This window comes from Calonectris borealis, chromosome 2, assembly GCF_964195595.1.
Source record: "Calonectris borealis chromosome 2, bCalBor7.hap1.2, whole genome shotgun sequence".
Classification (NCBI taxonomy): domain Eukaryota; kingdom Metazoa; phylum Chordata; class Aves; order Procellariiformes; family Procellariidae; genus Calonectris; species Calonectris borealis.
In genome coordinates this window covers 120,207,920-120,235,502 of record NC_134313.1, presented here as the reverse complement: position 1 = coordinate 120,235,502, position 27,583 = coordinate 120,207,920, and the positions used below count along the sequence as shown (strand labels likewise).

Genomic DNA, 27,583 nt, shown 5'->3' with positions numbered 1-27,583 from the left:
GCTCTTCTGAAAATATAAAATGTACTATTATAAATTATCTCAGAGAAAAACACAAGGACAGAGTTTCCCATACTGGACAGTGATAATTCGATAGGAACTGCCAGCAAGGAGGATTTCTCTGAATTTAATTCATGATTACTCTGAGTATCTACATGCATAAGATCGAGTTTTGCTCAGAGAAGTAGAAGTCATATGAGCTTGCTGAAACCAGATCACACTTGAACAAGTACGCCAAGCTTAAAAAGGCTGGACTACGACAAAATGAGAGTTGGACAAATCTTTTTACTGACATCAGTACCTAGGAATTGATAGGAAGCTATCTAAACAGCAATCCTTCCTCTCTCTAAGTTCCTTTGAAACAAATCTGATTATGGAATAGAATATATAGTATATGTGATAGAAATGTTAAATGCCTCAAAAAAAATGAAAGGGTATTTCCATTTCTGTTTTCACTCTCTGCCATTTCTGCCTTGTAAGAGAACTACAATGATTAAAACATCCGTTAATGTCTTTGGCTAGCCTGAACTTAACTTTCTCAGCAAATCTGGCTATGGCTTTCTCATATTATACTATCTTCAAGGCACTATTTTTAAAAACTCCCTCTAAAAAATTAATTCAGTGTAAATTTCAATGCTTCTTCACAAAAATCAGTTACAGTAATATGTATATAGCAGTGCCTCAAAGTTTTCCAGATCAAATTTGCCAGTCTGTATTAAAAAACCCAAACCCTAAACTACCCCCCCAAATCCAACATTCTTCCAGAGCTGGATCTTGAAAGGCAGGTTCTATGCAACACCTAAGCCAGGCTAACAGCTAGCTGCTCCTTAAATGGGGTGATTCTGCTCCTCCTTCTTCTCCACCCTTGTGCTACCACCTGTTTTGGATGGCTAAAGGCTCACTGTCAGCTCCAAAAGCTAAATAACAGAATGCTATTCACTTTTGTGTTATGAAATCATTTTTCTGGAGTTTGTTCACCTACAGTGACTGATAATGGAGTACTACAAGGCACTAGTGAAAGAAGTGGTAAAAACACGTGGCCAAGATTAGTGGGAAAAGGAAAAACGATTAGTTCCTCCTGGTGGTGGTTAGATCAGAGCAGCTACATCATACAACTACAGCTGGAGAGCTAAGCTGTGTTCATTCTGTCTTGCACATTCATCCCTACAGATATCCTCTAGGAAAAAAACCCTATTCTTCTGATGAATTGTGTAGCACTTCCCCTACCTTTTTTAAACAGATGTGTGGGGGACAATTAGTTGTGACTACTGGTCTGAACAAAATAAAAAGCCTGTACACATGGCCCTAAGAACTTTTACTGCTGGTGACAAAGTGCAAAAGCTCAAGATTAACTGTTTAGCACAGATAGGTATAAATAAATCCTATTATATGCAACATAAGGAAATCTGATATGGAAATAAGCGAGACAGATACTACTGTCCTGTACAAACCCCCCTCATTTTATTAAAGTAGGCTTGCCATCTGCAATAGTCAAAAATGGCTCAAATTCTTCCCAGAGTAACTCTCATAAAACTAACTATCTGTGCTTTAAAATGATTCAGGATTCTGGGTTTGAGAGATCTACCTTCTTACTGTTTTCATTTCTATGAAAAATATCACCTATTTTGCTTCCAGGAAACTACTCATTCTTTGAAACATGTACTGTTAATAAACACATGTGACAAGAATTATTAAGTAAGTAGCAAACATAACTGACTTGTTAAGCGTTCCCCAGCAATAAATTAGAACTAGAATTATCAGGCATCAAGCTGTGACACTGTCATTTTATGATATGGGAAGCATTACTTACACACACCTGAAACAGACAATTGCTGTGAGAAGCCTGATTCTCAACTGCTTTGCAGTTAGGATAAAAACATATGGACAACTCCCTCCATGTGTTTAATACAGTGAATTAAGAAAAAGCAAGCGCTGAAACTTAGCTGGAATACTTGGTAAGCTATTTTACCAGGTAGGTCTTCTTAACAAACTATTCTTTAATAGAATTACATTGTATTACAGGATTTACAGGCACTTAAAGTTATGTAGCCAGACTAGATTTTGATAGAGTACTTTTGAAAGAGAAGATTTTAGTGGGGTGGTTTTTTTGTTTGTTTGTTTGTTTTTTAAATCCTCCATAATGTGGTCAAGCATCTTCTGCTCTCCCATTGCTGTTCTGCCAAGAAGTCAAAAAATTTTACTTTATAGGAAAAACTATGAAACATGATGGAATTAGAGCTAGTTTAAAAAAGCATGTATTGATTACAGAATTGCTCTGTAATTAATAGAGCTTTTAAAAAAACAGGAGTAACATCCAATTTCTGATAAAGTTTCTGTTGCTGATACAGACCAATCATCAAAAACATTGACAAATACAGCAATAACACAACACACATTAAGATATCAAGATTACATAGGGGTTAATGAAAACAGCATAGTATTTTGTTAATGAACAGACAAAAATATTAAACATCAATAATTTTATGTAAAAGACACATTACTAAACATTTAATAGAATTAGAGGACAGACTAAACAATTTCTTACCATCCATCTTGTCAGAAGTATCCTCTTTGTTGAACAAGCAGGCAAAGAAACATGGAAAACTTAGTGTGTTAGAATAAAGGTGTTCACAGCAGAGTCATAAAACATTAATTAAGGAAAATACATTAATATTAAACACAGCAGACATGTTTATCTAATTCATGCATGTATAAGCTACCTTAAGTAAAGTTGGTTTCTCTCAGTCCAAAGCACAAAAATTGCAGAACAGGGTACAAGTACCCTGCACAGGGATGTTGAATCTCTCCGTATTACCCAGATTTGAGCAAACCCTTACAATAAAATAAACTGTTTCATGCTCGGTGTCAATAGTTACTGAAGCATCAGTACATATTTATATCATTACTGAACCACAATATTTCTATTTCTTACCAAATTTGCTATTGAGCATGAAGCCCCACCTGGGGTAAGGGACAGGAGGGGAAAAAGACATCACAACAAAAAGGACAAATGGGAGAAAGTTCCACTCTGGTTTAAAAGCATTAAAGATTTACCAGTTCAGCTGGAAGGTAGTGCACACATATTCTGACAGTAACAATCAAAATTAAAATATTTATCGTAAGACATATATAATTACAGCTCAAGTCTCCTCAAAAAAGACATTAATACTTAAGGATGTCAAAGACAGTCAACATTAACAATAAATAAAGCAGAGAACATCCTCATGCTTCTAGAACAGTCTTTAAAAAAAAAAACCAAACATAAATAAGCAAGAATTCTTCTATTAATAATAAAATGGGAAGAGATGGGTGGAGACAATTATAGATTACTATGCTCATGAACTTGTGGTCCTCTGAGGCTCTAAATTTGGCAGCTGTTTAAGCAAAAGGTGGGTGTTTCTCTAAGTAAGGGTGAAAATGAAAATAAATTCAAGCTCCAGAGGAGACAATGTTATTTATTTTGGTATTGACTGCAACACCTGAGAAGACGTGGAAAGCATTACGGAAATACGGTAACATTTTCTAGGCATTTTAGTACCATGGTCAGCATTATCTTGACAATTCTGTCATTTAAGTTGCCAAACTTGGATTTAGTATAAACCCCCTTAAAATGAACACAGGGGAGAAGTTTACAAATCAGCTCATTTTCTGAAACATGGCACTTGCTTGGATTCACACTCCATCCATTCTAAGGTTACCTTTCAAAAACTAAGAGCAAACAATATTTTTGGGTGGATTCCATGGTTAATCCATAGCCAAACACACAACAGTCACACTCTTTACATAGGTAAGAGGGGACAAGTATGTGTCATGTTGCAGACGACACCAAGTTGGGCGGGAGCATTGATCTGCTCGAGGGTAGGAAGGCTCTGCAGAGGGACCTGGACAGGCTGGATCGATGGGCCGAGGTCAATTGTATGAGGTTCAACAAGGCCAAGTGTCAGGTCCTGCACTTGAGTCCCAACAACCCCATGCAACGCTACAGGCTTGGGGAAGAGTGGCTGGAAAGCTGCCGGCTAGAAAAGGACCTGGGGGTGCTGGCTGACAGCCAGCTGAACATGAGCCAGCAGTGTGCCCCTGTGGCCAAGAAGGCCAATGGCATCCTGCTTGTATCAGAAATAGGGTGGCCAGCAGGAGTAGGGAAGTGATCGTGCCCCTGCAGTCGGCACTGGTGGGGCCGCACCTCAAATACTGTGTTCAGTTCTGGGCCCCTCACTACAAGAAGGACGTTGAGGTGCTGGAGCGTGTCCAGAGAAGGGCCAGGAAGCTGGGGAAGGGTCTGGAGAACCAGTCTTATGAGGAGCGGCTGAGGGATCTGGGACTGTTTAGTGTGGAGAAGAGGAGGCTGAGGGGAGACCTCATCGCGCTCTACAACTACCTGGAAGGAGGTTGTAGCGAGGTGGGTTTTGGTCTCTTCTCCCAAGTAACTAGCGATAGGCCGAGAGGAAATGGCCTCAAGTTGCGCCAAGGGAGGTTTAGATTGGATATTGGGAAAAAATTCTTTGCTGAAAGAGTGGTCAAGCATTGGAACAGGCTGCCCAGGGAAGCGGTTGAGTCCCCATCCCTGGAAGTATTTAAAAGACGTGTAGGTGTGGCGCTTAGGGACACGGTTTAGTGGGCATGGTGGTGTTGGGTTGATGGTTGGACTCGATGATCTTGGAGGTCTTCTCCAACCTTAATGATTCTATGATTCTATGATTTAAATTACCTTACCTCTGTTAAAAAACTGTTAGGAGAATGAGCCAAGATCAACCAAGGGGTACTGCTTTTGTATGACTGTAAATAAACCTTGGTCTCCTTGACTATCACTACCCTTATACTATCTGTAATAGGATTTGATTTTACTATACATTGCTAGTATCACATTATTTTGCCATTTCAAACCACCATTGTATTATTCTCTGCAACTGATTGCATCTGCTAGCAAGGCAAAGCTTTCCAGCTACTCAAATCCTTCAAAAGAACATGACCTGGACTTACTGCCTATTATTCCTCTTCCCCACTCACCTAATCTATAAACTACAAAGAGAATAAGCTATTTCTTTATTTCTCTTATTTTCCTGCACAAAACCACCACTATTTACTTGCCTGAAAACCTCTGTGCCCTTCTCAACTCTTGCTTACAAAATTCTGGGCATGAATCACATATTGCTTAAAACGTTCTGAAAGCAAACCAATACTCCAATCAAGAGCTAATCTTCTGTGAAACTCCTGAAGACCAAAGTAGTCCCTTCATTTCAGCAGCATGAAGAAGATAGATTAACAGAAAGATTTCTCCCTTCGTTTTCCATTTGACAATTTTCTCCTTCTACTACCATGCTCTGTGTCACTTTTTCTTCTCACAATAGCTGAACGCCAGCTTTGTCGGAGATTCAGAATATGCCCTGTTGCACACCAAAACAGACCAGGCAATACTCTGACCTATTTCAGGCTCTTAGGCATTAAGTTAGGAGGAACTGAGAATTCCTCAAGTGATAACCACAAGCATATCTCTTCCATCAAGCAAACTGAGCAGCTTAACTTTGGTGCCCACCTACTACCCAGCAGGTTCTCTGATTCCCCCGCATGGGCACTAGAGGGAGCCCACACGCGAAATTACCATTTCAAGTAGCAAGTACTCCTTTTAGTCAGCATTGCTCACTCTCATAAACTTAATCCTAAAATCAATGGTGTTCAAACCATTTCAAGCAGGCCCTCATGACAAAAGAATCAATTCATTTAAAATATTTTAACTCACATTTTAATTTAAAAAAGCACAACCAAAACCTTTGAAAACCATAGCCTAAGTGTATCCTAACATCTCCCCAAACACAAATCAGAAGAACTATATAGTTTCTCTGCTCTCTTGTGATCACCTTCGGCAATACTGACATTAGGATGTGCCTTCTTGGTGATCTAGCTGACACATAAGCCGAGAAGAAAAAACTAACAGTTTTGTGAACACTGAACCTCGCTTCCCCCATTGCTACCCCTGCAGTATGGATAACCTAAAAAGAACAAAAACATGCCCATATTCCTTTACCCTCCCCACTTAGTGGAGGTTCTAGCATCTATCACCACCACCACCATCAAATACTTTTCTGCACTCTTATCATCTGTAGCACTTTATGTCTAACCGCAAGTATTCCTATCAATGAAGACTGTCACCTAGATAAAAACATACACATAGCTCCATCAACATGCTTAGGAAAAAAGCTATGAAATCAATGTTGTATATTATTGGGTAAAACTTTTCTGTATTTCGTGAAGAAGCCACCACTGCCAGGATGTCTCTTTAGCATTGTTGTAAAACACTCAGCTAAAGTGCTGACAAAAATGGAAAATCAAGAGTCCTAACACTCATTTCCATATTACTTCCAGAAACAAAAAAGCCATGATTACCATCTGCTGGTAAGTGAAGGTACTGCTCCTTCCAATACTTAATATTAATTCCAGATTAACATATTTAAAGAGCATAGTATGGACACATTCTTTGCATTGGCATTCTTCCAGCACAAGAAAAATAAAACATCTAGCAAAGTTGGTAACTTCAGAACACCTGCTCTTTTGAAATATTCCAATACTACTAAAAATGATGACAATTTTTCAAATGTAGAAGTATTTTCCCATAACTTTTTGATCAAAAACCTCAAAAAAATATTTCACAGTATCGTAAAGATGTTTCCCTTACCTAGTGAAGCGTAAGATCCTGGAGGTAGACCAGCTGCTGACAAGCGCCCAGCTCCAGCTGTCTGTCCAGCAGCATGGCGGGCCTTTGCACCTGCGGCAGCATTAACATCAATGTCGCTGCGAGACCTTTGCAGAGTTCCTGGGCTTGGAACACTCTTGCTGCTGCCTGAAACTAGCACAAAAAAAAAAATTAGGAAATTAGTTGGTAATGAATAAAATTAATTATATTTGAAAGGTTAACATTTTCTACTACTGCAAAAAGTACAGAAAACTATGTAAAATAGTATAAGTCAAGTTAATATTAAACAAAATATTCCTGACGTTAAGAAGCAAACTAGACCTTGTGCTGCCTTGAAATTCAGATAAAGAACAGTTTATTTTACAGCAGTATTTATATTCATTCAGCATGAAATTTTACCATTATTTAATACAAACCACATGCTCCCACCCTAGTACAAATTACCTAATCCTAAACATTTATGTAATTTATTACATTATTGAATACTTCACAAATGTAAGCAAATTCACAGCATCCCTTGTGATACTGAGGAAAGATAATATTCCCACACTTCAGCTAAGATAAAGCCACACGCAAAGTGAATGCATACCTTCATTTGCTTTAGGGTCTAATCTTCTGTAAAGTATTTTTATATTCATGTCCTATTATTTACTGAATATTAACTATTCACTTCAGTTAATTCTAACCATTGGTTTATGTCTTCAAAACTTGACTCCCCTTTAACAGTTTCAGTATTCAGAAAACAAGCACTCTCAATTACCGGCCATTTGTAAAAAGGAGTTCAATGATTTACTCCGCAAGAGTTACAAACGCATTATGTGAAAAGAGAACGAAGATATTAAATTCTGAAAAACTCCAGACAAAATTAAACTCTTTGAATTACAAATCTGTGTGGTTTGTTTTTTTTTTTATAAAGAACAGCAGTAACACGTGAATAGATGAAAGGTACAAGTCCTTCACTTCTAAATGCCATAAGCCTAATAATCATGAATAGACCATAGAATAATGTTTTGCTTCTTTGAATGTGACTGTTCCATGACAAAACTCCAAGACAGATGATCATTTAATAGTACCAATACATAGCAAATTATGCCTTATACTTGCAACAACTGAAAATACATAAAATGTGAAGCAAGTATGAGGCAATCTTAGCTCCAGGTGCAGTTTGTAGTGACACACAGCATTATTCAACTTGGAAACAGGGTAAATGCTTAAGACAGTAGGGTTTTAAGCTGCATTTAAAACTTTTAGTTCAAAGAACATAAAGAACAATTTATTGTGCACTGCACTATGTAGCAAGCACCTCACCTCTGCCTGCAAGGCTTGCTGGGCTGGCTGCAGACCATTTAGAAGATAGAGGCCGACTGAAAAAAATTTAAAAAGTCAGTATACCCAATTAGTAAGTCTCATTATCAAGTCCAAAAGGCAACAATAACAGAGAGGAAAAAAATCTTTTGCTCTTTTCTCCCTTTCAACTTTTTCAGCATATTTTAGATAAACACATTGAATACAGAATTATAAGGAAAACACAATCATCTTACCTTTTGTATTTTATAAAATTACATCTTAATCACTAAGCATTAATCCTTAGATTACCAATAGGCACACTTTGCTAACACAAAGTTCAGGCATTGCAGACTTGGTCACAAACATTTAAGGTGCTCTGTACAAGGTTTTAACCACAGGGCTGATCTTCTAAATCAGCTGTCAAACAAAAATAGCAGGAGCTACACAAAAAGCTTGATTTATGAAAGAAACTATGTGAAGTGGTATCTGCAGCAACAAGGAAAACAGGTGTGCAATTCGTAAGCGTCTTCCAATCCTGTATCTCCCAAGAATCGAATTACAAATTAGAAAGGAAAATGTTAGAACTGCCAAGCAGCTAGACTGAATTTCCCCTGTTTGAATGTTAAAGGCTCCCACAATTTATAAAAGGAGAAAAATCCCATGTCTTTTCCTCTATGTTTTCTCTCTGTTTACTCTTAGTGAAAAAATGAGTAGCTGCTGAAGCAAAATCTTTCTGTCTACTCAAGTTTAACTATGAGCCCTTCCTTCTGCCTGGTTCAGAAGGGTTAAATGCAGTCAGAGAGACCAGGGAAAAGACTAGTAGAACAAAGCATGATACTTTATTCATTGATTCATATCTAGCCATCTAAATATTTATCTGACTGGGAAGGTTTGTATTTGCTGAAATAGCTGACTATTTCATCAATAGGCAAATTACAACCTGAGTCTAGTGTCTCAACGTCAACATCAGTAAAAATAATCCCTCTCCAATTTTAAACCAAAAAGCAGAGAGAAAAGAAATGCATAATATTGTATATTTATCTGAGTTATTAGCTCAGGTCTCAGTGATAATATAGAGGTCAGCACTGTTACCTAACCCCTCACAGAAGAGCATGTATTTGCAGCTTATTATGAACAATACTTGCTTTTCTGACATTACTAGTGTTTTGGAGGTATTTTGCTGCAAGTAAGTTGAGGAGGCCCAGGCAGAGCTCCTGGGTGCATCCTGACCTTACAAGTTGCTCCAAACAGAACACCTAGACAACCCTTACAATTTCAGCACTTGCACATTTCATTTAAGCAGTTTCATACAGTAGGCACAAGTCACCACATTTCTCTTATTCCACCACTCCCTTTAAAATCATTTTTGACCAATGATCTGTAAGAGCTATAAGTTCAGAGGGTCAAAAATCATGGAGGATCAGTCTTTTAGGAAAACCATACCCGTATTTCCTAAGTTAGTCTATACAGGGAGAACTCAGCATCTATATTAGAAGCCAGAAATGTAATTTTGGGTAGCACAGGGAAAACAAAATGCATTTAAATGCAAAATTAGTGAAAAAGCCATTAAAAATTAATTAATTTCCAATACAATGACCTCTTCTGTTCATCTCTTATTTTACTCCTCTCTTTCTGTACTGTAGTACTTGCATATCTTGCAATACAGGAAGTAAGTAACATTTACTTGAGGATTTAAGAGTAGTTTAAGATTCTAATTTCTCTGTAATTTAGTTTTTAACATTTTATTACTAGTAACTCATTAACAGCACTTTGATTTTCAGACAGGGAATACAGATTAATTTAAACAAGAGTAATTAATCTTTGAATAAACACTTGTTTGTGGAAAATGAAGTGTTAGCAATAGCCTACATTACAGGCAATTATTTTTAAAATGTTTTTTATAATTACAAGTATCATAGGAAAGATAAGATTTGACATAGAAGAGGGAAAACCTCTGGTATTTAAGGTAGCAGCCAAAAAAAGACAAAAATAAAAATTAACTTCCATTATCACTGAATCATAGAATAGTTTGGGTTGGAAGGGACCTTTAAAGGTCCTTAAATATGCTGGAAGCAGTCTTTGCTTTCAAGTCAAAAGTGAACAGACAAGTTCTCTGGCTTTGGAAATGAAGCATCTGAATTGAAACCTTAACAGGTTTGAATACTTTGAGGAAGCTTTCCAGAATTTAAATGAAAAAATCACTACACATTACTACTACTACTATTTTACATTTCCACTAAAAAGCCAATAGATTTCTTTTGCCATTGGTACCTAAGCAAACTTTAATCTATTCAACTCAAGATTGTCTATACATTTTAATAAACCATTGACTGCAGCACAGACCCACCCTCTAGTAATTAGCATAGCTGCAAAACACTGCTAATACGTATTCAATACTGTGAAGACAGCAAAAAAAAAAAGATCTCTGATGTGAATGAATCTCACTGTCAATGTCTTTCTCATACTTCCCAGTGCAAAGGGATAAAAAAGGAGTAACATCATTATTTGTTTCCTAGACTTGCTCATTGCACCAGAATGCTGGACATCAAGATGTGAACCTTGAAGATATTTTGGTGTAAAAGAGACTGCTAAGGAATAAATATATTCATAAGAACAGCCTGCTAAAATCCAGTTAATGACTGCCCTTATTTTTCACCTTGCTGGGGGTAATATAGCAAAACATAATAAAAGATTTTTTTTTTATTAAAAAAATTAAAAGTTCCAAAATTAAAAGTGACAAAATACAATTGCAGCTTTCTTGTACACCACAGAAGTCTGGCTCATTTGCTTTTGAGAAATAGTTTTTATTTGTTTATAGGCTCAGAAACAGTTAAGTGACCCTTACTTGAGGCTCTCCTGTGAGCTGGAGGATGACCTGTCTGACTGAGGGAGAGATGCTATACTGCCAGAATTCTTCAAGTAGGTCTGGAGGCTTCTTTGATAGGGCGGCTCAAGAGAATTGTACAGAGTCTCAGCTTCATTAGGAAAGTGATTTCTAAGACCCAGATAAGCCCTGCAAAGTAAGAGAATAACCACATGTAATTGCTCTATATTTTCTTCAAAGTGTAGAGTCAGGAAGTAAAGATTACAGAATGAACCAGGGATGGGAGGGAGAGGAACTCAGACTGAAAATATGTAATGCATACAATACTGCTCATCAAATCATAAAAGAAACCAGCTACATAGACTGAATTAATCTTTTCAAAATAACTTAGTCTATCCTCTGAAATTCTCACATTCACTTACCAAGAGAAATTCTTCTCTGGCCTACCCACTAGTCAAAGTGCTGCAGTTGTTTAATGACTTATTGAGGGGAAAGAAAAGAATGGTTATGCAGCAATATCAACCTTTATGACTCCTGTTTCAGTAGAATCCTCAAATGCTGCACGACAGTATTAACTGCCTCAACTTCCAGAATGTCTTTTGCAAAAGAAACCAGATATTAATTCAGGACTCGGAGAACAGAAACATCAATTTTCCATCTAACTTGTGTCCTCTTCTTCAGCCATAGTTAGCCGCCCACCTCCAATTAGAGCCTTGTATTGCTTATGTAAAACAAAATTTTTCAGAGCAAAATGTAGTCAAAACTCACTTTCTTGCCTCCACTCTTGCTTCTGCATCAGCATCATGAATGCCCTTCTTGATTGTTTCAACCAAGACAGCTGCGTGCCTAGAAGACAGAAATTCTTCATGCTGTTTTGCTACTCCAAATTCTAAGCAGTAAAGTTTTACACTTTAATTAACATTACTCTAAGTAAAAACCAGCTGAGATAGTAGTTCCAAGATATGAAGTAAACAAATGCTTAAGCACACTGATAACATAATTGCACCTTCTGTAAAGGTTTAGGTAAGCTTTCTCCTTCAATCTAAAGAATTATAATCTACTTTTCAGACACACTTAAAAAGTTATTTAAAAATACTGTTTTAAAGACACCTATTTCCTGAAATGAAAAACTATTTCCCCTACTATATTAATAGTAAGAAAAAGGAAAAAGTTAAGATTAGTAAGCTTGCTTTCCTGGAAATTCACCTCTGAAAGCTTTTGGCGTATGAGTTCTAAACCTCAAAGAACAGCAAAGCGCCCATCAGAACAACCAAAAATTGTGATGATAAACAGATTTTCATTCAATTGAGGTTGTGGGTTGTTTTGTTTTTTTTTTTTTTTTTGGGGGGGGGGCAGGGTGCTGTTTTATTTTGTTTTGAAAATACATACATACACACTCTGACATAAATCAAGTGATCTCCCCATTGCTCCCTTTCTCAGGAGCACCTTGAGGGGTTGAAAGGTGACTCTGGAGCTGGATGAGCTGTTCAGAGCTTTCTCTGGAGGCTCTGTAGTCCCTTTGCTCTTACTCTGTGCTTACAGTATACATTCTGCAGGGCTAACGCATATACTATTTTCCTACCTACCTGGAGAAGCTACAGTGTGCTCTTAATCATTACCAGAAAAAGTCCTCCAGCCTAATCTCACTTGCCCTCTTTTATGGCGAACACACAAATTTCCTCCTTTCAGGAGAAAAGACAGATGCTTATCTGTGCATCTTTGCTGCACAGGATACATGATATAAGTGAAACTCTGAGAAAGCATGGTACACATTGCTCACATGCGGCGTAGAAGAAGAGGCAGAGGGTAAGCAGAGGAGGCAACACGAAGTCAAGGCTGGGCATACAGCTCTCCTTCTCCCTAGCACTTGAATGAGCCACATGACCTGCTGTGCTAGAAAGGTTGTCTATGCTAGAAAGGTTCGCCAACACTGAACAACATAATCCAATTAAAGGATTCAATGAAAAGATTTCTGTCTTAAAATTCATTAGCAATTTATTCTTGGGGAAAAAGTATATTGGCCCATACCTTTCCAATGAATGTGTTTGCCACTCTTGTAACAACAGGTCTAAAAATTCAAAGGAGCGCCTAAAAAGACAGAACAAAAAGTTGTAATTAATACTCATTTCTCTAATGTGCTTGTGGAATAAACAATAACTTTATTCTTTCCCCCGAGGGCAAAAAATACATAAAATAAAAGTACATTTATCTGTCAAATAAGGACATTGGTCGCCTTATTGCAACGTTAAAATATTCTGTATAGAAAGCAAACATGCGGGCTAACTAATCCTAAACTTCAAAAAAATAGATGTGGTTCAATTAACCGTTTGTCATGTTATTACACATATGCTATGTTAGTTTCATTAGCCCCAAAATAACAGACAAAAATCAATAAAGTTTAAAAATTGTACAAACTATAAAATCTTAATATTAAAAAACCCCAAACAATGCTTTAAAAATTCAGCTATTAAGTCACAACGTAATGTTTCTATGGCAGTGTACTTCTATCTCAAACACTATTCCAATCCTTTCATCTGTCATTACTGTGTATGTAGCATAAAGGAAAACATGACACCATTAGTACAGTGCCCTGCATATAGAAAGCACTCTGTGCTGGTTTTGGCTGGGATACAGTTACTTTTCTTTATAGTAACTGGACACGATGATCTTAGAGGTCTTTTCCAACCTGTATGATTCTATGATTCTATGATTCTAACTCATATGGGGCTACGTTTTAGATTTGTGCTGAAGTGTTGATAAGACAAGGATGTTTTCATTATTGCTCAGCAGTGCTCACACAGAGTCAAGGCCTTTTCTGCTTGTCACCCCACCCCACCAGTGAATAGGCTGGGGGTGCACAAGAATTTGGGAGGGGACACAGCTGGGACAGCTGACCCCAACTGACCAAAGCATGCCCAGGTGGCCAAGAAGGCCAATAGCATCCTGGCTTGTATCAGAAATAGTGTGGCCAGCAGGAGTAGGGAAGTGATCGTGCCCCTGCAGTCGGCACTGGTGGGGCCGCACCTCAAATACTGTGTTCAGTTTTGGGCCCCTCACTACAAGAAGGACGTTGAGGTGCTGGAGCGTGTCCAGAGAAGGGCCAGGAAGCTGGGGAAGGGTCTGGAGAACCAGTCTTATGAGGAGCGGCTGAGGGATCTGGGACTGTTTAGTGTGGAGAAGAGGAGGCTGAGGGGAGACCTCATCGCGCTCTACAACTACCTGGAAGGAGGTTGTAGCGAGGTGGGTGTTGGTCTCTTCTCCCAAGTAACTAGTGATAGGCTGAGAGGAAATGGCCTCAAGTTGCGCCAAGGGAGGTTTAGATTGGATATTGGGAAAAAATTCTTTGCTGAAAGAGTGGTCAAGCATTGGAACAGGCTGCCCAGGGAAGCGGTTGAGTCCCCATCCCTGGAAGTATTTAAAAGACGTGTAGGTGTGGTGCTTACAGACATGGTTTAGTGGTGGACTTGATAGTGCTAGGTTAACGGTTGGACTTGATGATCTGAAAGGTCTTTTCCAACCTAAATGATTCTAGGATTCTATGATATTCCACACCACATGACATCATGCTCAGCATAAAAAGCTGAGGAAAGAAGAAGGAAGGGGAAGGATGTTCAGAGTGATGGCATTTTGTCTTCCCAAGTAATCAGTACATGTGATGAAGCCCTGCTTTCTTGGAGATGAGTGAACACCTGCCTGCCGATGGGAAGTAGTGAATGAATTCCTTGTTTTGCTTTACTTGTGTGCACAGCTTTTGCTTTACCTATTAAACTGTTTTTATCTGAACCCACGAGTTTTCTCACTTTTACTCTTCTGATTCTCTCCCCCATCCCACCAGGGGGGAGTGAGCAAGTGGCTGTGTGGTCCTTAGCTGCCAGCTAAGCCAGGGTTAAACCACTACACACTCCTTAAGATTTGCTGGCACTGTACAAACTAAGTTATGTAACCTTATTCATTATTAATTCAGAATTCTTGACGATTTAGCAGACAGCCATTAGCAAAAGGCATACTTTAAAATACGTCTGAAGCTAGATCCTGGTGAACAAATCAAAGCGACACGGATTAGGAAGGTGTAGATAACGAGTCTTCAAAAAGGCAGTGGACTCTACTGTCTGGAACTAGTACTTTTTCTGGTTATGTTGCATCTTTGGCCTGTTCTGGAGGGGCAGATTTCATTTTTATTCTGCCCAAATCCTTTGGACACCTACAAGACATGGCAAGAAATCCTGAGAGGCTTTCCACTATTATAACCAATCTAGTTTTCCTTTGTCTTTCCAAAGGAACGAAGTCAGTATGAAAACAATGCAATTTTGGCCACCTTCACTGATGCTTACTGGATTGTGGACTGCAGTACCAAAGCCACCTACAGTCTAATGTTCCTCAGTAAAGCCGTGGTAAGCGGAGGCACTGAAGCCCTGTGAATTGTTTTGCAGTGAAACCAGAAATTATGACAGGTCAGTATAATCTGGGTTGAGATAATACTTGCTTTGGATACAAAGACAGCTTAGATTCAGAGCAAATAGTTTAGATGCTCAAGCTATTTCTTGCATACACATAGCTATATCGCTTTCAGGGGTAGCGTGGGTCCAGAAACAGCGTTAACTGCTTTTGTGAAATTCTGTGCAGAAAGTGACATTCTGTCAGAAACCAGTTAATTTTGTCAAGAGCCAATCCAAGTGTTCAGGTATCATGTTCCTGGAAAAAGCAACATGCTGAAGATGCACCTCAGTTGTTAAACAGGACAACACATTGACCCACCACATCCTATCTACGGTAGCAGCCACTGTCTCAATCCCACAGTCCCCAGCATGGGAGGTTTATTATTTTGGGCACAGTATCAAACAGCGTAGCTCCACGCATTCAAACTGCATTGCACAAAAGTTACGAAGTCTTCCTGGCATCAGGAGAGCAAGGTGCTGGCACACACTGCATGCAGTACCCTGTAGAGCTTCAACAAGAGCTAACCTCACTAGGCCTGTCAGATCTGGCCCTACCAGTAACTAATAGGCTCAGGCTGGCTCTTCGCAAAGACATGTATATATGTTTCATGCTCTCCCAATGCCTCTCAATACCTGTGTTGTTTATTCTCATTAGACTGAGCAACACAGATTCAACTACAGCTTTTTTTTTTCCTTCTCGTTTTAAATCAAAAGGTATTTTTTCAGTAAGTGTTAGGAACATTTTAAATTAGAATAAATTCTGCAGAAGGATACAGTGCATGTCCCTCAGTATGGCAGAAAGTATCATTCCTCAACATCATTCAATGTAGCTTTGCTGAAATTCATTTTTGTAGTTTACTGGATAACACAGTTTTGGGTATTCAGAGTTAATGGCCATAAATCTTCAAATCTGTTTATTTTCAACATGTGATCATTATATTTAAAAAAAGCAACAGCTGTAATAATTTTCTATTTATAATGTACTCACCTTCTAACTGCAACTGATTTTGAGGTACAGTTGCTTGTTATTAAAGGTATGAGTCGTGGCACATGGGTATGCTAAAAAAAAGGATAAAGCAGTTAATGACAAAAGTATTCCTGAATTTGTACTGTATTAATTAGGTCAAACAGAATTAGCAACATAATAAAAATTGCAATAATTTAAAATACTTACTGAAACTAAACGTATATTATTAAATAAGAGACCTCTGCTAGCACGTGAATTGATTTCCTATTTTTTTCCAAAAGGTCAAGCAAAAAGCACTTCCCTTGCCATCAACAATCACATCATGATATGCAATATTTAGCTGTTAGAAGTCATATATGAAGGCTCAAATGTAATTGTCTCCTCAAAGGACCTGTAAGCTAATGTTATTTTAGTTTTGCCACAGAAAAAAAAGCAATAGACATAGCAGTCTCAAAAATCAGAGCTATAGAGCAAAAAGCGAATCAATCAAGCTGAAACTATGGGCATTCTTTTAGGGATCAATCAATACGATTAGTGCTACAAAGACCAAATTTCTTTTAATATAAAATATGTCAATAAAATAACAAAAGCATGACATGTAATATAAGCAAGTTTATGTATATAATCTACATGGAAACACCTAACATCCTCATGGGAAAAGAAAACCCTTGAACTACAATTTAAAGTGGGTAAGATAAACTTGCATTAAATCCAAATGCACTACTTTAATTCAGAATTAAAGCAGCCTTACTTCAGCTTATCTTAACTAATTGTAGACACAAAGTAATTTTAATTCCAAGTAAGAATAACATGGTCCAACAAATCCATTTTCAGTTCATTTCTTTATTCCTTTCTTGATTATAAATACATCAGATAACTTCTAAAACAGTCCTCAATGCAGTGTGAAGCTGTAGCCTGTAAAAAAATGCTTAAAAAGTACAGTACTGAACAATTCTTAGTATCTTATGTATCATACTTCTCCTTAGGTCATTGTTGCAGGATATAAACACACAAATCGCAAAAAAACCAGAGATAATTATCAGCTCTCAGAGTACTGCCAACTTCAGAATTAGAAGGCGATTAATCAGAAAATCTGGAAGAGCCTAACAGTTGCATTTGTTCATACTGATACACTTTTAAACAGGTTTTAGGGGGTTTGTTTGTGCTTTGCGTAGTTCTCAAATTGAAAAGTGTTACACAAATGCCAAAAAGAGGACAATAAGCAATATCAGGGGAAAGAATAAAACATTTTTACAGATGGAGAAAACTGTATGTTCCAAGTCTTTGGAGCTATTGACATTGTAATTTCGAGAGAGCGTTTTGCAAAGGAATCAAAGCCTCAGGCTTGCTTTCATTCAGCTTTAAGACTGCACATTTCATCTGTTACCCCTTTGAAGCTGTAGTGATACATGCTTCCTCCCAACACACCTTGCAGCTCAATTGCCCAATCTGAATCCCACCTCCCTCTGGAAAAGGTTTTCTGTCATCTCATCATGACCCGCCCCCCCCCCCCTTTTTTTTTTTTTAATTGTTTTCCTGATTTACTAAGAGTCAAGGAAGAGAAATCAGACTACAGTGTAAGAACAATCTGGAGAAGAAATATGAAATCCAATAAAGGGACAAAGATGAGATGAAGCTCTTCAAGATCACTGGTATAATACAGCTTCCCTTTTTTTACATAGACTCACTCTCACAGCAATTAGATACTAAAGCATCAGGGTCTGAATTGGCTGTCAGTGGATTCTGGTAGGAGTTTTTGAGCAAAACGCTGATTCCAAAAGCTGTAATGGCTTGGGCTCTAAATATTCAACTGATCACACACTCCCTCACCAACTCTCATTTAATCCAAAGGATAGAAGTCCAAAGGAGAGTGGGGGTGCATTTCGTTTGACTCTGTTTTCTTTTTCCACTGAAACCTGAATTTTCTGTCAGAACACCTTGCATAAGTCATTTATTGGTTATATTTGAACACTATTTGAATGCTTCTATGCCTCCAATCTAATATGTTACACTACAGCTAAGAGTAACAGAAGTTTAAGCAAAATCAGGGCAGCTATAGCCAATGTGTAGGCTTGTCTCAACTGAACTGAACCAATAAAGCCAATTTAATATAATCGGTGAATTTTTATTTCATGCTGCTTTTCTGGTGTTTGATTTGGCTCCTGTACAGACATGGTTGGCTTCTTACATGCCTGAGCTTGTCTAATACTAATGCAAATGGTATTCTTCTCTTACAACTTTAATCATCCTGTGTAAGGTGTATTCCTTCCACTCTGAACTCTGTGCTATTAGCCATCTCACCGTACCTTGTAAGAGTCTGGGGAAAAAATGCCAATGGTCCTTAGCCCAAGCGCTAGTGCAAAGGTAACGCAGAAGTCTCAGAGCACATTCTCAGAGGCATGGTTAGACAAAGTAAGTATAGATTCCAAAACATACTGAGAATAGCAATAAAACGTATGCGTGATTAAACCACTTAGGTTTCCAACAACTTAAAAATTAAAACCACGGATGACATCACAGTGAATAGCATAAGTGCCTAGCATTAAGAACACCACAGCTTTTAATGTAGAAACTACAGGCAACCTCCCACTTCTATTTGAAACACAAAAGTATCAGTGCAAGTTCCAAAAATCTAGCTAAATATCTTGCCTCAGACATCAGTCAGCAGCAGATGCTTAAGGAACAGACAATAAAAAACAGACTACAGCACTCCCCTCTTCTATATGCTATAGCTTTAAGGACTCAGCTTAGAAAGTTCTTAAACCCAAGGATTAAAATCTCTATTGGGTTTTTCTTCGATGAACTTGTGCTTTCTGAACTGATCCACTTATATCTGGCCTCTTCAACATTTTATCATTACTCCACAGTTCCAATTTTTTTTTATTTTGAAAAAAAAATTTTTTTAAAGAAATAGCTTTGTTTTGTTGGTTTTTTTTAAAAAAAAAAAAAAAAATCTTACCAGCTTCTTAACTTCGTCTTTTCCAAAAAGGCAGTTAAACACAGTTAACCTTTGAAATACACTTGCCTTTTTACAATTAACACATTACAAAAAAATCATGGAAACAGACTTGCTTTTCATACCTATTCCTCCATCTTTACTATGGCAATGCTGCTGATTGGTTTCAATGATAAATAATATTTGTCCACCTTGAGAAAAATTACTTCTCCATTAAAGAATTATTTATAATCCTGTATTTCAGAATTGTTATTATCTCTGCTAAGAGCCACTACCTGAATATTCCTAGCAAGCAAAGTGAGAGAGGAACACCTACCCGAATAATGAATCTAATGGCTGCGCACCCAGAAGTTGCCATCACTTTGGCGCTGTTGGGAACCAGATTAAAAAGAGTAGGCACGATAGCTTCAGCGCCATGATCAAACTTGTTTCCCAAAACAGTTGAAAGATGGCTATTTAAGAAAAAGAAATAAAATTTGTTAATAAAAATTAATTTCTTAGTCTTAAAATAACAAAGTTCATTGTACATTTTAAAGATTTATCTTTCCAAACAACAGAATTTCTTGATTTCATTACTTCCAAGTCCTTGCCTCATTAGAAATGCAGGATTTGTGGTACATTTTTGTTACTTAGCAGACACATTAAGAGGTTGAACATTAATAACTTTATTTTGTCACAAAAAACAAATACCACAATTTGAAAAGCTAAAATTCTCATATCCACATAAAATGTCATAGTATTTCTTTTTTTTTTTTTAAACACACTTTGAGAGTATATAAATCTAAAATCTTATGAAAATTATTCTTTGAGATTTTTTTCCTTTTGAATGCAGGTAAAACTACTGAATTTATCATAATTTATCAACCACCAAAAATTGACTCCCTTGTTTATTAAAGGTTATGGTTTCAATTTTAACAAATACACAAACACATACAACACACAGTAGTTTAACTGTACAGTGGTGACAATAAATGCTTCTTCCATAAAGAGACTATATAAAAAGAATTTGCAGTCAGCAGCAAATGGGACATCAAATATATCTAAGTTTCAGGCATCAAGAAAAATTCCAGGCTTTTAGGCCCGGATGAGGACATTTACACAGTACTTTTACGCTATGCCTGACTTCATGTTAGGAAAGGTTAGCATTATTTTCTCAAAGCCTGAATTTCCCTGGCAAGGACAGTTGTATGCTCCAACAGGTCCCATGGTCTGTTCAATCAGGAGACCCGAATAGCAAGGGCAAACTCTGGGGCTTATCTGTTCCACATGGTCACTGAAAATCAGTAGTTACATTAATGCCTTTCCAGAGGGAAAAAAGCCATGGAAAACATGGAAGTGGAAAAGACTGCTCTGGTGTAAAAATAAGGCTTTCCCCATTCCCCTCTTGAATTTAATGAGAGTCCCCAAGATGAGGAGAGTGAAGATCTTATTTCTGTTTAGCCACAGCTTCTAAAATTATCATGGACATGAAGGATACTACCTCACCAAAATGTACAATGTTTTAGTAAAGCTTTCACCTGAGTTTTATCTTTTTAAATTGCATCTCAGACAATTCAACAGCCAAGCGGAAGGGCTCAAAACACTATAGGGTAGCTTACTTTGTTATTACAAATAGTCACAGTAAAGTCCTGTGCCAATCACTCAAGCATAAGTGCTTCTAAGACTACTCCTCAATATTACAATAATAGTACTTACAGTAGCTTGTATTAACTTGCACTACGTACTCAGTGTAACGATGGTAACTTGCTCTTCACATACAATCTGTTACAGGATTATCAACTACATATATCGCCTAAAAGAACAAATTCCTTTAAAGTTTCTTTTACGAAACAGCTCAGATGCTGACTTGACTCTTTTATCAGTCATAGTGTACAGCAGTCCAACAAGATAATCTTTCCTGCAACATTGATAAAGCATCTTTTAAGTCAAATTCATACTAAAATCTAGCAAAGTACACAAACGCACATAAACTATACTTACGCTACAGTAATGCATGCTTCTCTAACCACCTGGGATCTGAGATCCTTGGCTGACAGCTTGAAAGCACCATCCAACAACCGTAAATGCTGGAAAAATCCATCATACTGTGCAGCTCCAGCAACAAGCAACGACCGAACTTTCTTCAGCTAAAAAAATTAAGGCATTTAGTTTAGGACACTACCAATACACATTTCAAAATAAAAAAGTAGCAACTTCATTGCAAAAATGTATGTAGGCATGTCTTTAAATCAAAGCATAATTTTGAAATATATGGCAAGAATTTTAAAAAAACCTGTAAAAAAATTTTATTACTTAAATTCTAGAGCTAAAAAGTCTCAGATCCCAGTCTACAAATATACAAATACATAATTCTGTTCATATACCTGCTTCCAAACGCTAAGATGCCACCAACCTGATAAAAAATGTAAATGCTACATACACACAAACATTTTAAACCTGCAAGTGAAACTTATCATAGCCACACATAAGAGGTACCAATGCTAACAGTTTACCTGAAGAATATGTAATTTTGCATAAATGCCAACTGAAACATACATAGAATCATAGAATCATACAGGTTGGAAAAGACCTCTAAGATCATCGTGTCCAACCGTCAACCCAACACACCATGCCCACTACACCATGTCCCTAAGGGCCTCATCTACACATCTTTTAAATACCTCCAGGGATGGTGACTCCACCACTTCCCTGGGCAGCCTGTTCCAAGGCCTGACCACTCTTTCAGTAAAGAAATTTTTCCTAATGTTCAATCTAAACCTCCCTTGGCGCAACTTGAGGCCATTTCCTCTCGTCCTACATACATGATGGCTTTTAGAAAAGCTTCCACTTAAATATCAGCAAAAATGTATTTCAGCCTTCTTAAAACACTTGCTCAAACTTATTTGGTATATGGAAATTCAATGTTTAAAAATTAAAATGAAATTTTCTTTGATTATCTGGAGTGTAATTACTTTAATAAAAACCATTTAAAAATATCTAACTGCCTGTGCTTCATTAAATACACCCACGCAAACCTGAAACCAGATAAAAAGTTTACCGCGTTAGTTCGTTGATCCCAATCATGTTTGTCATCTGAGAGAATTTCCCTGATTTTGTTCAACGTTTCTTCAAGTTCTCGACTAGAATAGATCTGAAATATTAAAACACCAGAAAATCCATATTGTTAATATCCCAGGTAACCCGATGAAGGAAAATAGCTTGAGAAGATGGAAAATACAATTATAATTCTGAAAATCTTGCCCCAAAAGTTCCAGAGAACTGTATAAGAGGCATAAATGGGTACTTTAAGGCAAATCTTTGAGGATATCACCAAGTAGTGAATATTCATTAAAAGAAAAGCTGAAGAATCAACATTTTCCTCAAGATTTCACCTTTCACCTTTGTGATCATCTAACCATATCTAGAATTTCATTAATTCCATTTAAAAAGAATATAATCTAATATGAGCAGAGGCTTTAGATAATCTGTTGCAATACCATTGCAATTCAATTTCATTTTCATACTCACTATTACAATGTTACTCAACCAACAGATTTTAACCTGACGCAACTCTTTTGGGGCAGGGACTCTCTTCCGCATTACAAGAGTGCATGGCTCTATGAGGGCCTAACTGGGCTGCTAGTCAACACTAAAATTAAAAATTTGTCTGAAAAAATAAATTAAGTTTCAATAGCTTCTATATTTATTACTACTCCAAGCCTATCTTTTATTAACTTATGCAGTCAGTACATAAATGTAAGGAGCAACCTACAGTCAGAGTTCTCTATTCTTTACACAGTAATTCCAGCAGAATTGATGCCTGACCAATCTAATCATACATCAGTCACTATTTGGTAATACATGAATTAATGGATTTATTGATAACTGTACACATACAACAGTGGATTTCTAAAGAAGAAAATAAAAAAAAGTAGTCATGAAAACATATTATTAACATCAGAAATAAACTGACTTCCCTTCTGTTCTCCCAGACATAAGCCACAGGATGCTCTTTTCTGCTTCCACTGAATATGCAAAATTTAAAGTTGTTTTTTTTTCCCCAGATTGAGAACAAGTTGAAGAGGATATGAAGCAAATTACTAATCAGAAACTTGATATGGCCAGAATTTTTTCAAAAATGTATTTTCAGCTAAAGATTTTCTTTTTTTTTTTTTGATCAAAAGTTGTCTACATAAACACATTGGGCTAAACTGACTTCCCCATACACAGGCATCTGGTGCCACGTGAGACACATCCAAGACGTATGCATGGGGCTGGACTTCAAGGAAACTCATACCCTTCCAGAGTGAAAGCCGGAGGCCAGCATGATAGCTTACGTTAGCACCTAAATAGTAGTGCCTGATGCTCCCTCATTATTTAAGTCCAAGACAAAATTTTTGTACGTGCAAGAGCGCAGAGCATGTAGAGGAAACAAGGACCAATGGTTAAGGCGCCTTGTTTTGCCTGAATTGCTGAAGAGCTTTGACACTGGTCTCTTGAACACACTGTTCTGCATGTATATATGCATCTTTTATTTTATTGTAAAAAGATTTAGGAACATCTTTCTTCTGTTCTACTGTTAAGCTGAATGCATATTTTCTACAAAGTATCTTATTTTCCTGGGCAACTTGAAATTACTACAAGAGTTATTCCAAATACAGTCTAGTTTTCCAATTTCCTGAGCACATCAAATGAATTTAACTTACAGTAGATATGGGACCTTGACTCTATTGACATCTACTTTTGTTCCAGTGCTTTAACAGAACATGGTTATGGAGGCCTCTATATTTCATGCTGGAATATTGAGGAGGTGGAAGACATCCATTGCTCTAAAAAACCTGCATATCTGGTTTGTAGGATAAACAGGGTAGGAATCACGTCAGTGAAAGACGAATTAGTACACCCAGGCCAGCTTCATTATCATGCGGAAAACAATTTCTGAATATGCTTTACCAATAAAATTGAAATTTTTATTACCACACAGCTGCGTAAGCTTTTCCAGCGTACACTGTGGAGGCAGCTTTGCAGTTCTATACAGGGGACACGACTGCATCCATAAAAACCAAAAAGCTATTCCTCATGATTACTGTTTTCTTCTTCATTAGAAGTCAATAAACATCTGATGGATAACTTATTTAAAAGGAGTAAATGATTTAGTAAAAACAGGGGGTCCAAGCGTAACAGACTTTCTACTCCACTGCCCACAAAAATCGAACATGACTTTTGTATCACCATTTAATATAGTTGTGTATACTAGTAGCGTATAATACTTGTTACACAATACTAATTTACTCTAACAGTAATTCTATAGGAACCATGCTATTAAGAATAAATATTATGTGTGTCTCAGTAAGCATTTTTATCAAATTAAATTTCCGTTATCAAAGAAAATTCTTATTTTCCTTTTAAAAGTGGAAGGGAGTAGTCACTGGTTAACTAAAGGTGCAATTTCATATTACGGTGACCCTAATGCCATCAGAATTCGTGACACGATTCAATCTCCTCAGGCTCCCCCTTTGTCATCACTCACCTTGCCCTGTCTCCTTCCCAATTCAGGGATTTAACGTACAAAAAGCTAACCCCACAAGAGGAAGGGCAAAAATTTCTTTGCCAACTCAGCAGCCTATGTCAACTTATCATAAAGAAGTGAAGCGCAACAACAAGGGAAGCAGGATCATGCCTTTTGGTGGCAGCTAACAGATCTGTTTAGTGCACACTCGAAACTTAGTCTGAGGTTATGGTCAAGGTACAAATACCTTTTGTAAGCTCTCTCATAGAGTAGATCCTGAAAAACAGGACATTTTTTATTGTCAGCCTATGTGTTATCAGAGTTATGTGCTGTAGTTACTGCCACGGGATTAAAACACGCTAGGCAGTCCACAAACACAGAAGCAACATGTACAGTGTACAATGGGTTTATGTCTGCCCTACTTGCATGCCTAGGCAAAGAATCTAATTTTTTTCTTTAATTACCTGGCACAAACAGAATTGAATCTATGCAATTTCTGCTATTCAAATTGGCATTGTAACGAGGAATTTAATAAATGGCATAATTTTATCTTGTCATGAAATTAAAACTGTAATCCCACTGAAAAATCCCAAATTGTTGAGGTTGTCCACTAGTTTCAGAGGAATAAAAGGTAATATTTCAATAATTTCTTTTCTTCCTGCCCTTGATTAATTATGCTTTTAGAAGGCCAAGATGAAATTCTGTGTTCAGTTAATGACATAATACATTTTTTTGTTCATAAGTTCCCACATCAGACTTTTATAAAAACAATTAAATTTATTTTGAAATAAATTCTAGCTATTAATGGGAGTTATTCCTAATAACCTGAACACAGAATTTTCTTCAATTTAAGCAAAGGCAAATAAACAGAGTTGCAAAAACATTATGGTTGTAATCTTAAATATGAAGGCACAATCCTCTCACCACAGTACTCTTCTTTTTTGCACACAGATCCATCAGACTATATCTCAAAATCTCAAAGTCTTCTTCATAAACTGCTGTTAACCATTAGAGGGCAACACACACACACACACGCACACACACGATTAAAGGTAAGCGCAACATCAAAGACGGAAAATTAAAAGCTCAAACACAAATAAGAGTAATAACTATACAGATGGAAAGTATTTCCAATATGACAATTACAAACTAGATATGAGTAAACAATACGATATTCCTAAAAAATTAATAATGTGCAGTCATTGGAACAGGTTACTGGAAAGGCAGATCTATCATTGGAGGCTTTTAAGAATGAGTTAAACATATGCACACCATAAGTAACCTCAATTTACTTGATTAATCCAGACTTAATCTTGATTCAGAATTGGATCTGTTTTTCCCTTCCTTGCTTTCAATGAAGCCACTACTGAAACCCACAAATGTAATGAAAACAGAAGGACACAGGAATGGGCCCAATCATGTATAAACAACTCCCTCTCCCCATTCTAACAAGTTTCCTTTGCTTTTAGAATAACCTGGCAAATTACAGGTCATAAACATTCTTTCTTCACAGGGTCTACTACAGAAACTTCTCTCTTCCTTAGTAATTAACATGGTCTCAGAACGTGGGATCTGCCTTTTTTTGGAAAGATCAGAGATTGTCCACAACCAGAAGCATGAAGTTGGACAGCAGGAAGTCATTATTCCTAAGGATACTAAAAAAAAGAAAACTTTTTTCTTTTTTGCCTTGTCAGCAGGTCTTTCTTACATTCTTATCCATGAAACAAAAAGTTTGTTTCTCCCCTGCCCCCTCACCTCAACTTGGGTGAGATTAGTAAAGACAAGCATGTTTTTCTCTTCCACCTCTTGCAGTTTAGGAATGACCTACCTTCCTAGACCATCCAGCAGTCAGACAGAAAAATCACATGTCCTGGTCAACGACATACAGTTACCCCACTTTTGTTCTTGCAACATTATTAACCAACTTAAGTGATTAGAGAACTCTGCTTGGGACTGCAAATACCAAAGCATTGAACTACAGGCAGCATGTTTTCTGTGCTGTGGAATATGGCTCTGTTCAACGTAATGGGGATATACATAATACTAAGAGCTCCATGTTTGTGCCCTCCAAAGAATTCTTAACGCAGTTTGTAGAGGCAAAGAAACATAAAGCTCTTACAGTGTAAGACAAAGATTTCCTTGATGTGACGGGGATCATGGAGATAGAGTGTTCCTTCATAAAAGCAGACTGTACTTCTGCCTACAGAGGATCTAACAAATAACTACGCTATCATCTTGGGAAATAAAAATAGAACAAAAGTACGTATTAAGCAAAAGGAGTCATACAAAATCCTTCTGGTGTTTGGGAACTATGGCTGACTGAGTTTTTGGTTGCCTTCCACACCTCCAGCTGCTCAAGGAAAACTTATTCAAAATAGGTCTAGGAAGACACAAGCATGTTAAATGACTCAACTGTGTGAAAGTACCAAGTATGTGCAATTCCCACACTTAAAGAATAGAAATTAAAATCTGATCTTTCAACTAAGAACTCAGAATCCAACACGTTCATTAGTATTCAAATAAGGCGCTAGATTTTTTTTTTTAAAGTATTGCTAGAGATGAGGACATGTATGCCAGACACGCATCATTACAAATTGGACACATTTGAAAACACAATTCTTGTTTTTAAAATTATTTGCCTGTATTATTAGTACTTGACTATCCCATGAAATTGCAGTCTGAAATTTTCCAAACATTATGGAAATCTTTTTCTTATTAAAATTAAAACATAAAATTATTTTCAGTAGCTCCCTGGAAAAGATTAAGAAAAGCAATAATGGATTTTAGCTGAAACACCATGTGATAATAATTAGTAGGACAGTAAAGAAAAGGTGGTTTTTTTGGTAACTAACTGGAAAAAGTAAAGAGCTTTCCATGGACACTGTAAATTCAGAAACAAGGAAAAGTAAGGACACTTGCTTAGAAGACCATAAAATTAAA

At 37.1% G+C, this 27,583-nt stretch overlaps 1 protein-coding gene across 25 annotated transcripts in view; it reads right to left on the bottom strand.

Moving 5' to 3' along the window:
* The window catches only part of CLASP2 (cytoplasmic linker associated protein 2), a 153,004-nt gene that overhangs the window by 49,581 nt on the left and 75,840 nt on the right, over positions 1–27,583 (bottom strand). For 18 of the 25 annotated variants that reach the window (XR_012672581.1, XM_075143120.1, XM_075143125.1 and 15 more), the window contains 10 exons: positions 22,193–22,285; positions 21,136–21,281; positions 19,472–19,607; positions 16,221–16,291; positions 12,825–12,884; positions 11,565–11,642; positions 10,818–10,985; positions 7,994–8,049; positions 6,668–6,838; positions 2,543–2,566 (listed from right to left, as the gene is read on the bottom strand). Coding sequence is in view for 24 of the 25 variants with exons in the window: in XM_075143120.1 (XP_074999221.1) it covers positions 2,543–2,566; positions 6,668–6,838; positions 7,994–8,049; positions 10,818–10,985; positions 11,565–11,642; positions 12,825–12,884; positions 16,221–16,291; positions 19,472–19,607; positions 21,136–21,281; positions 22,193–22,285 (1,003 nt within the window). In the remaining variant the exon portion in view is untranslated. The remainder of the gene's footprint in view (positions 1–2,542; positions 2,567–6,667; positions 6,839–7,993; positions 8,050–10,817; positions 10,986–11,564; positions 11,643–12,824; positions 12,885–16,220; positions 16,292–19,471; positions 19,608–21,135; positions 21,282–22,192; positions 22,286–27,583) is intronic. The other 7 variants (XM_075143123.1, XM_075143136.1, XM_075143129.1 and 4 more) reach the window with 4 other exon arrangements.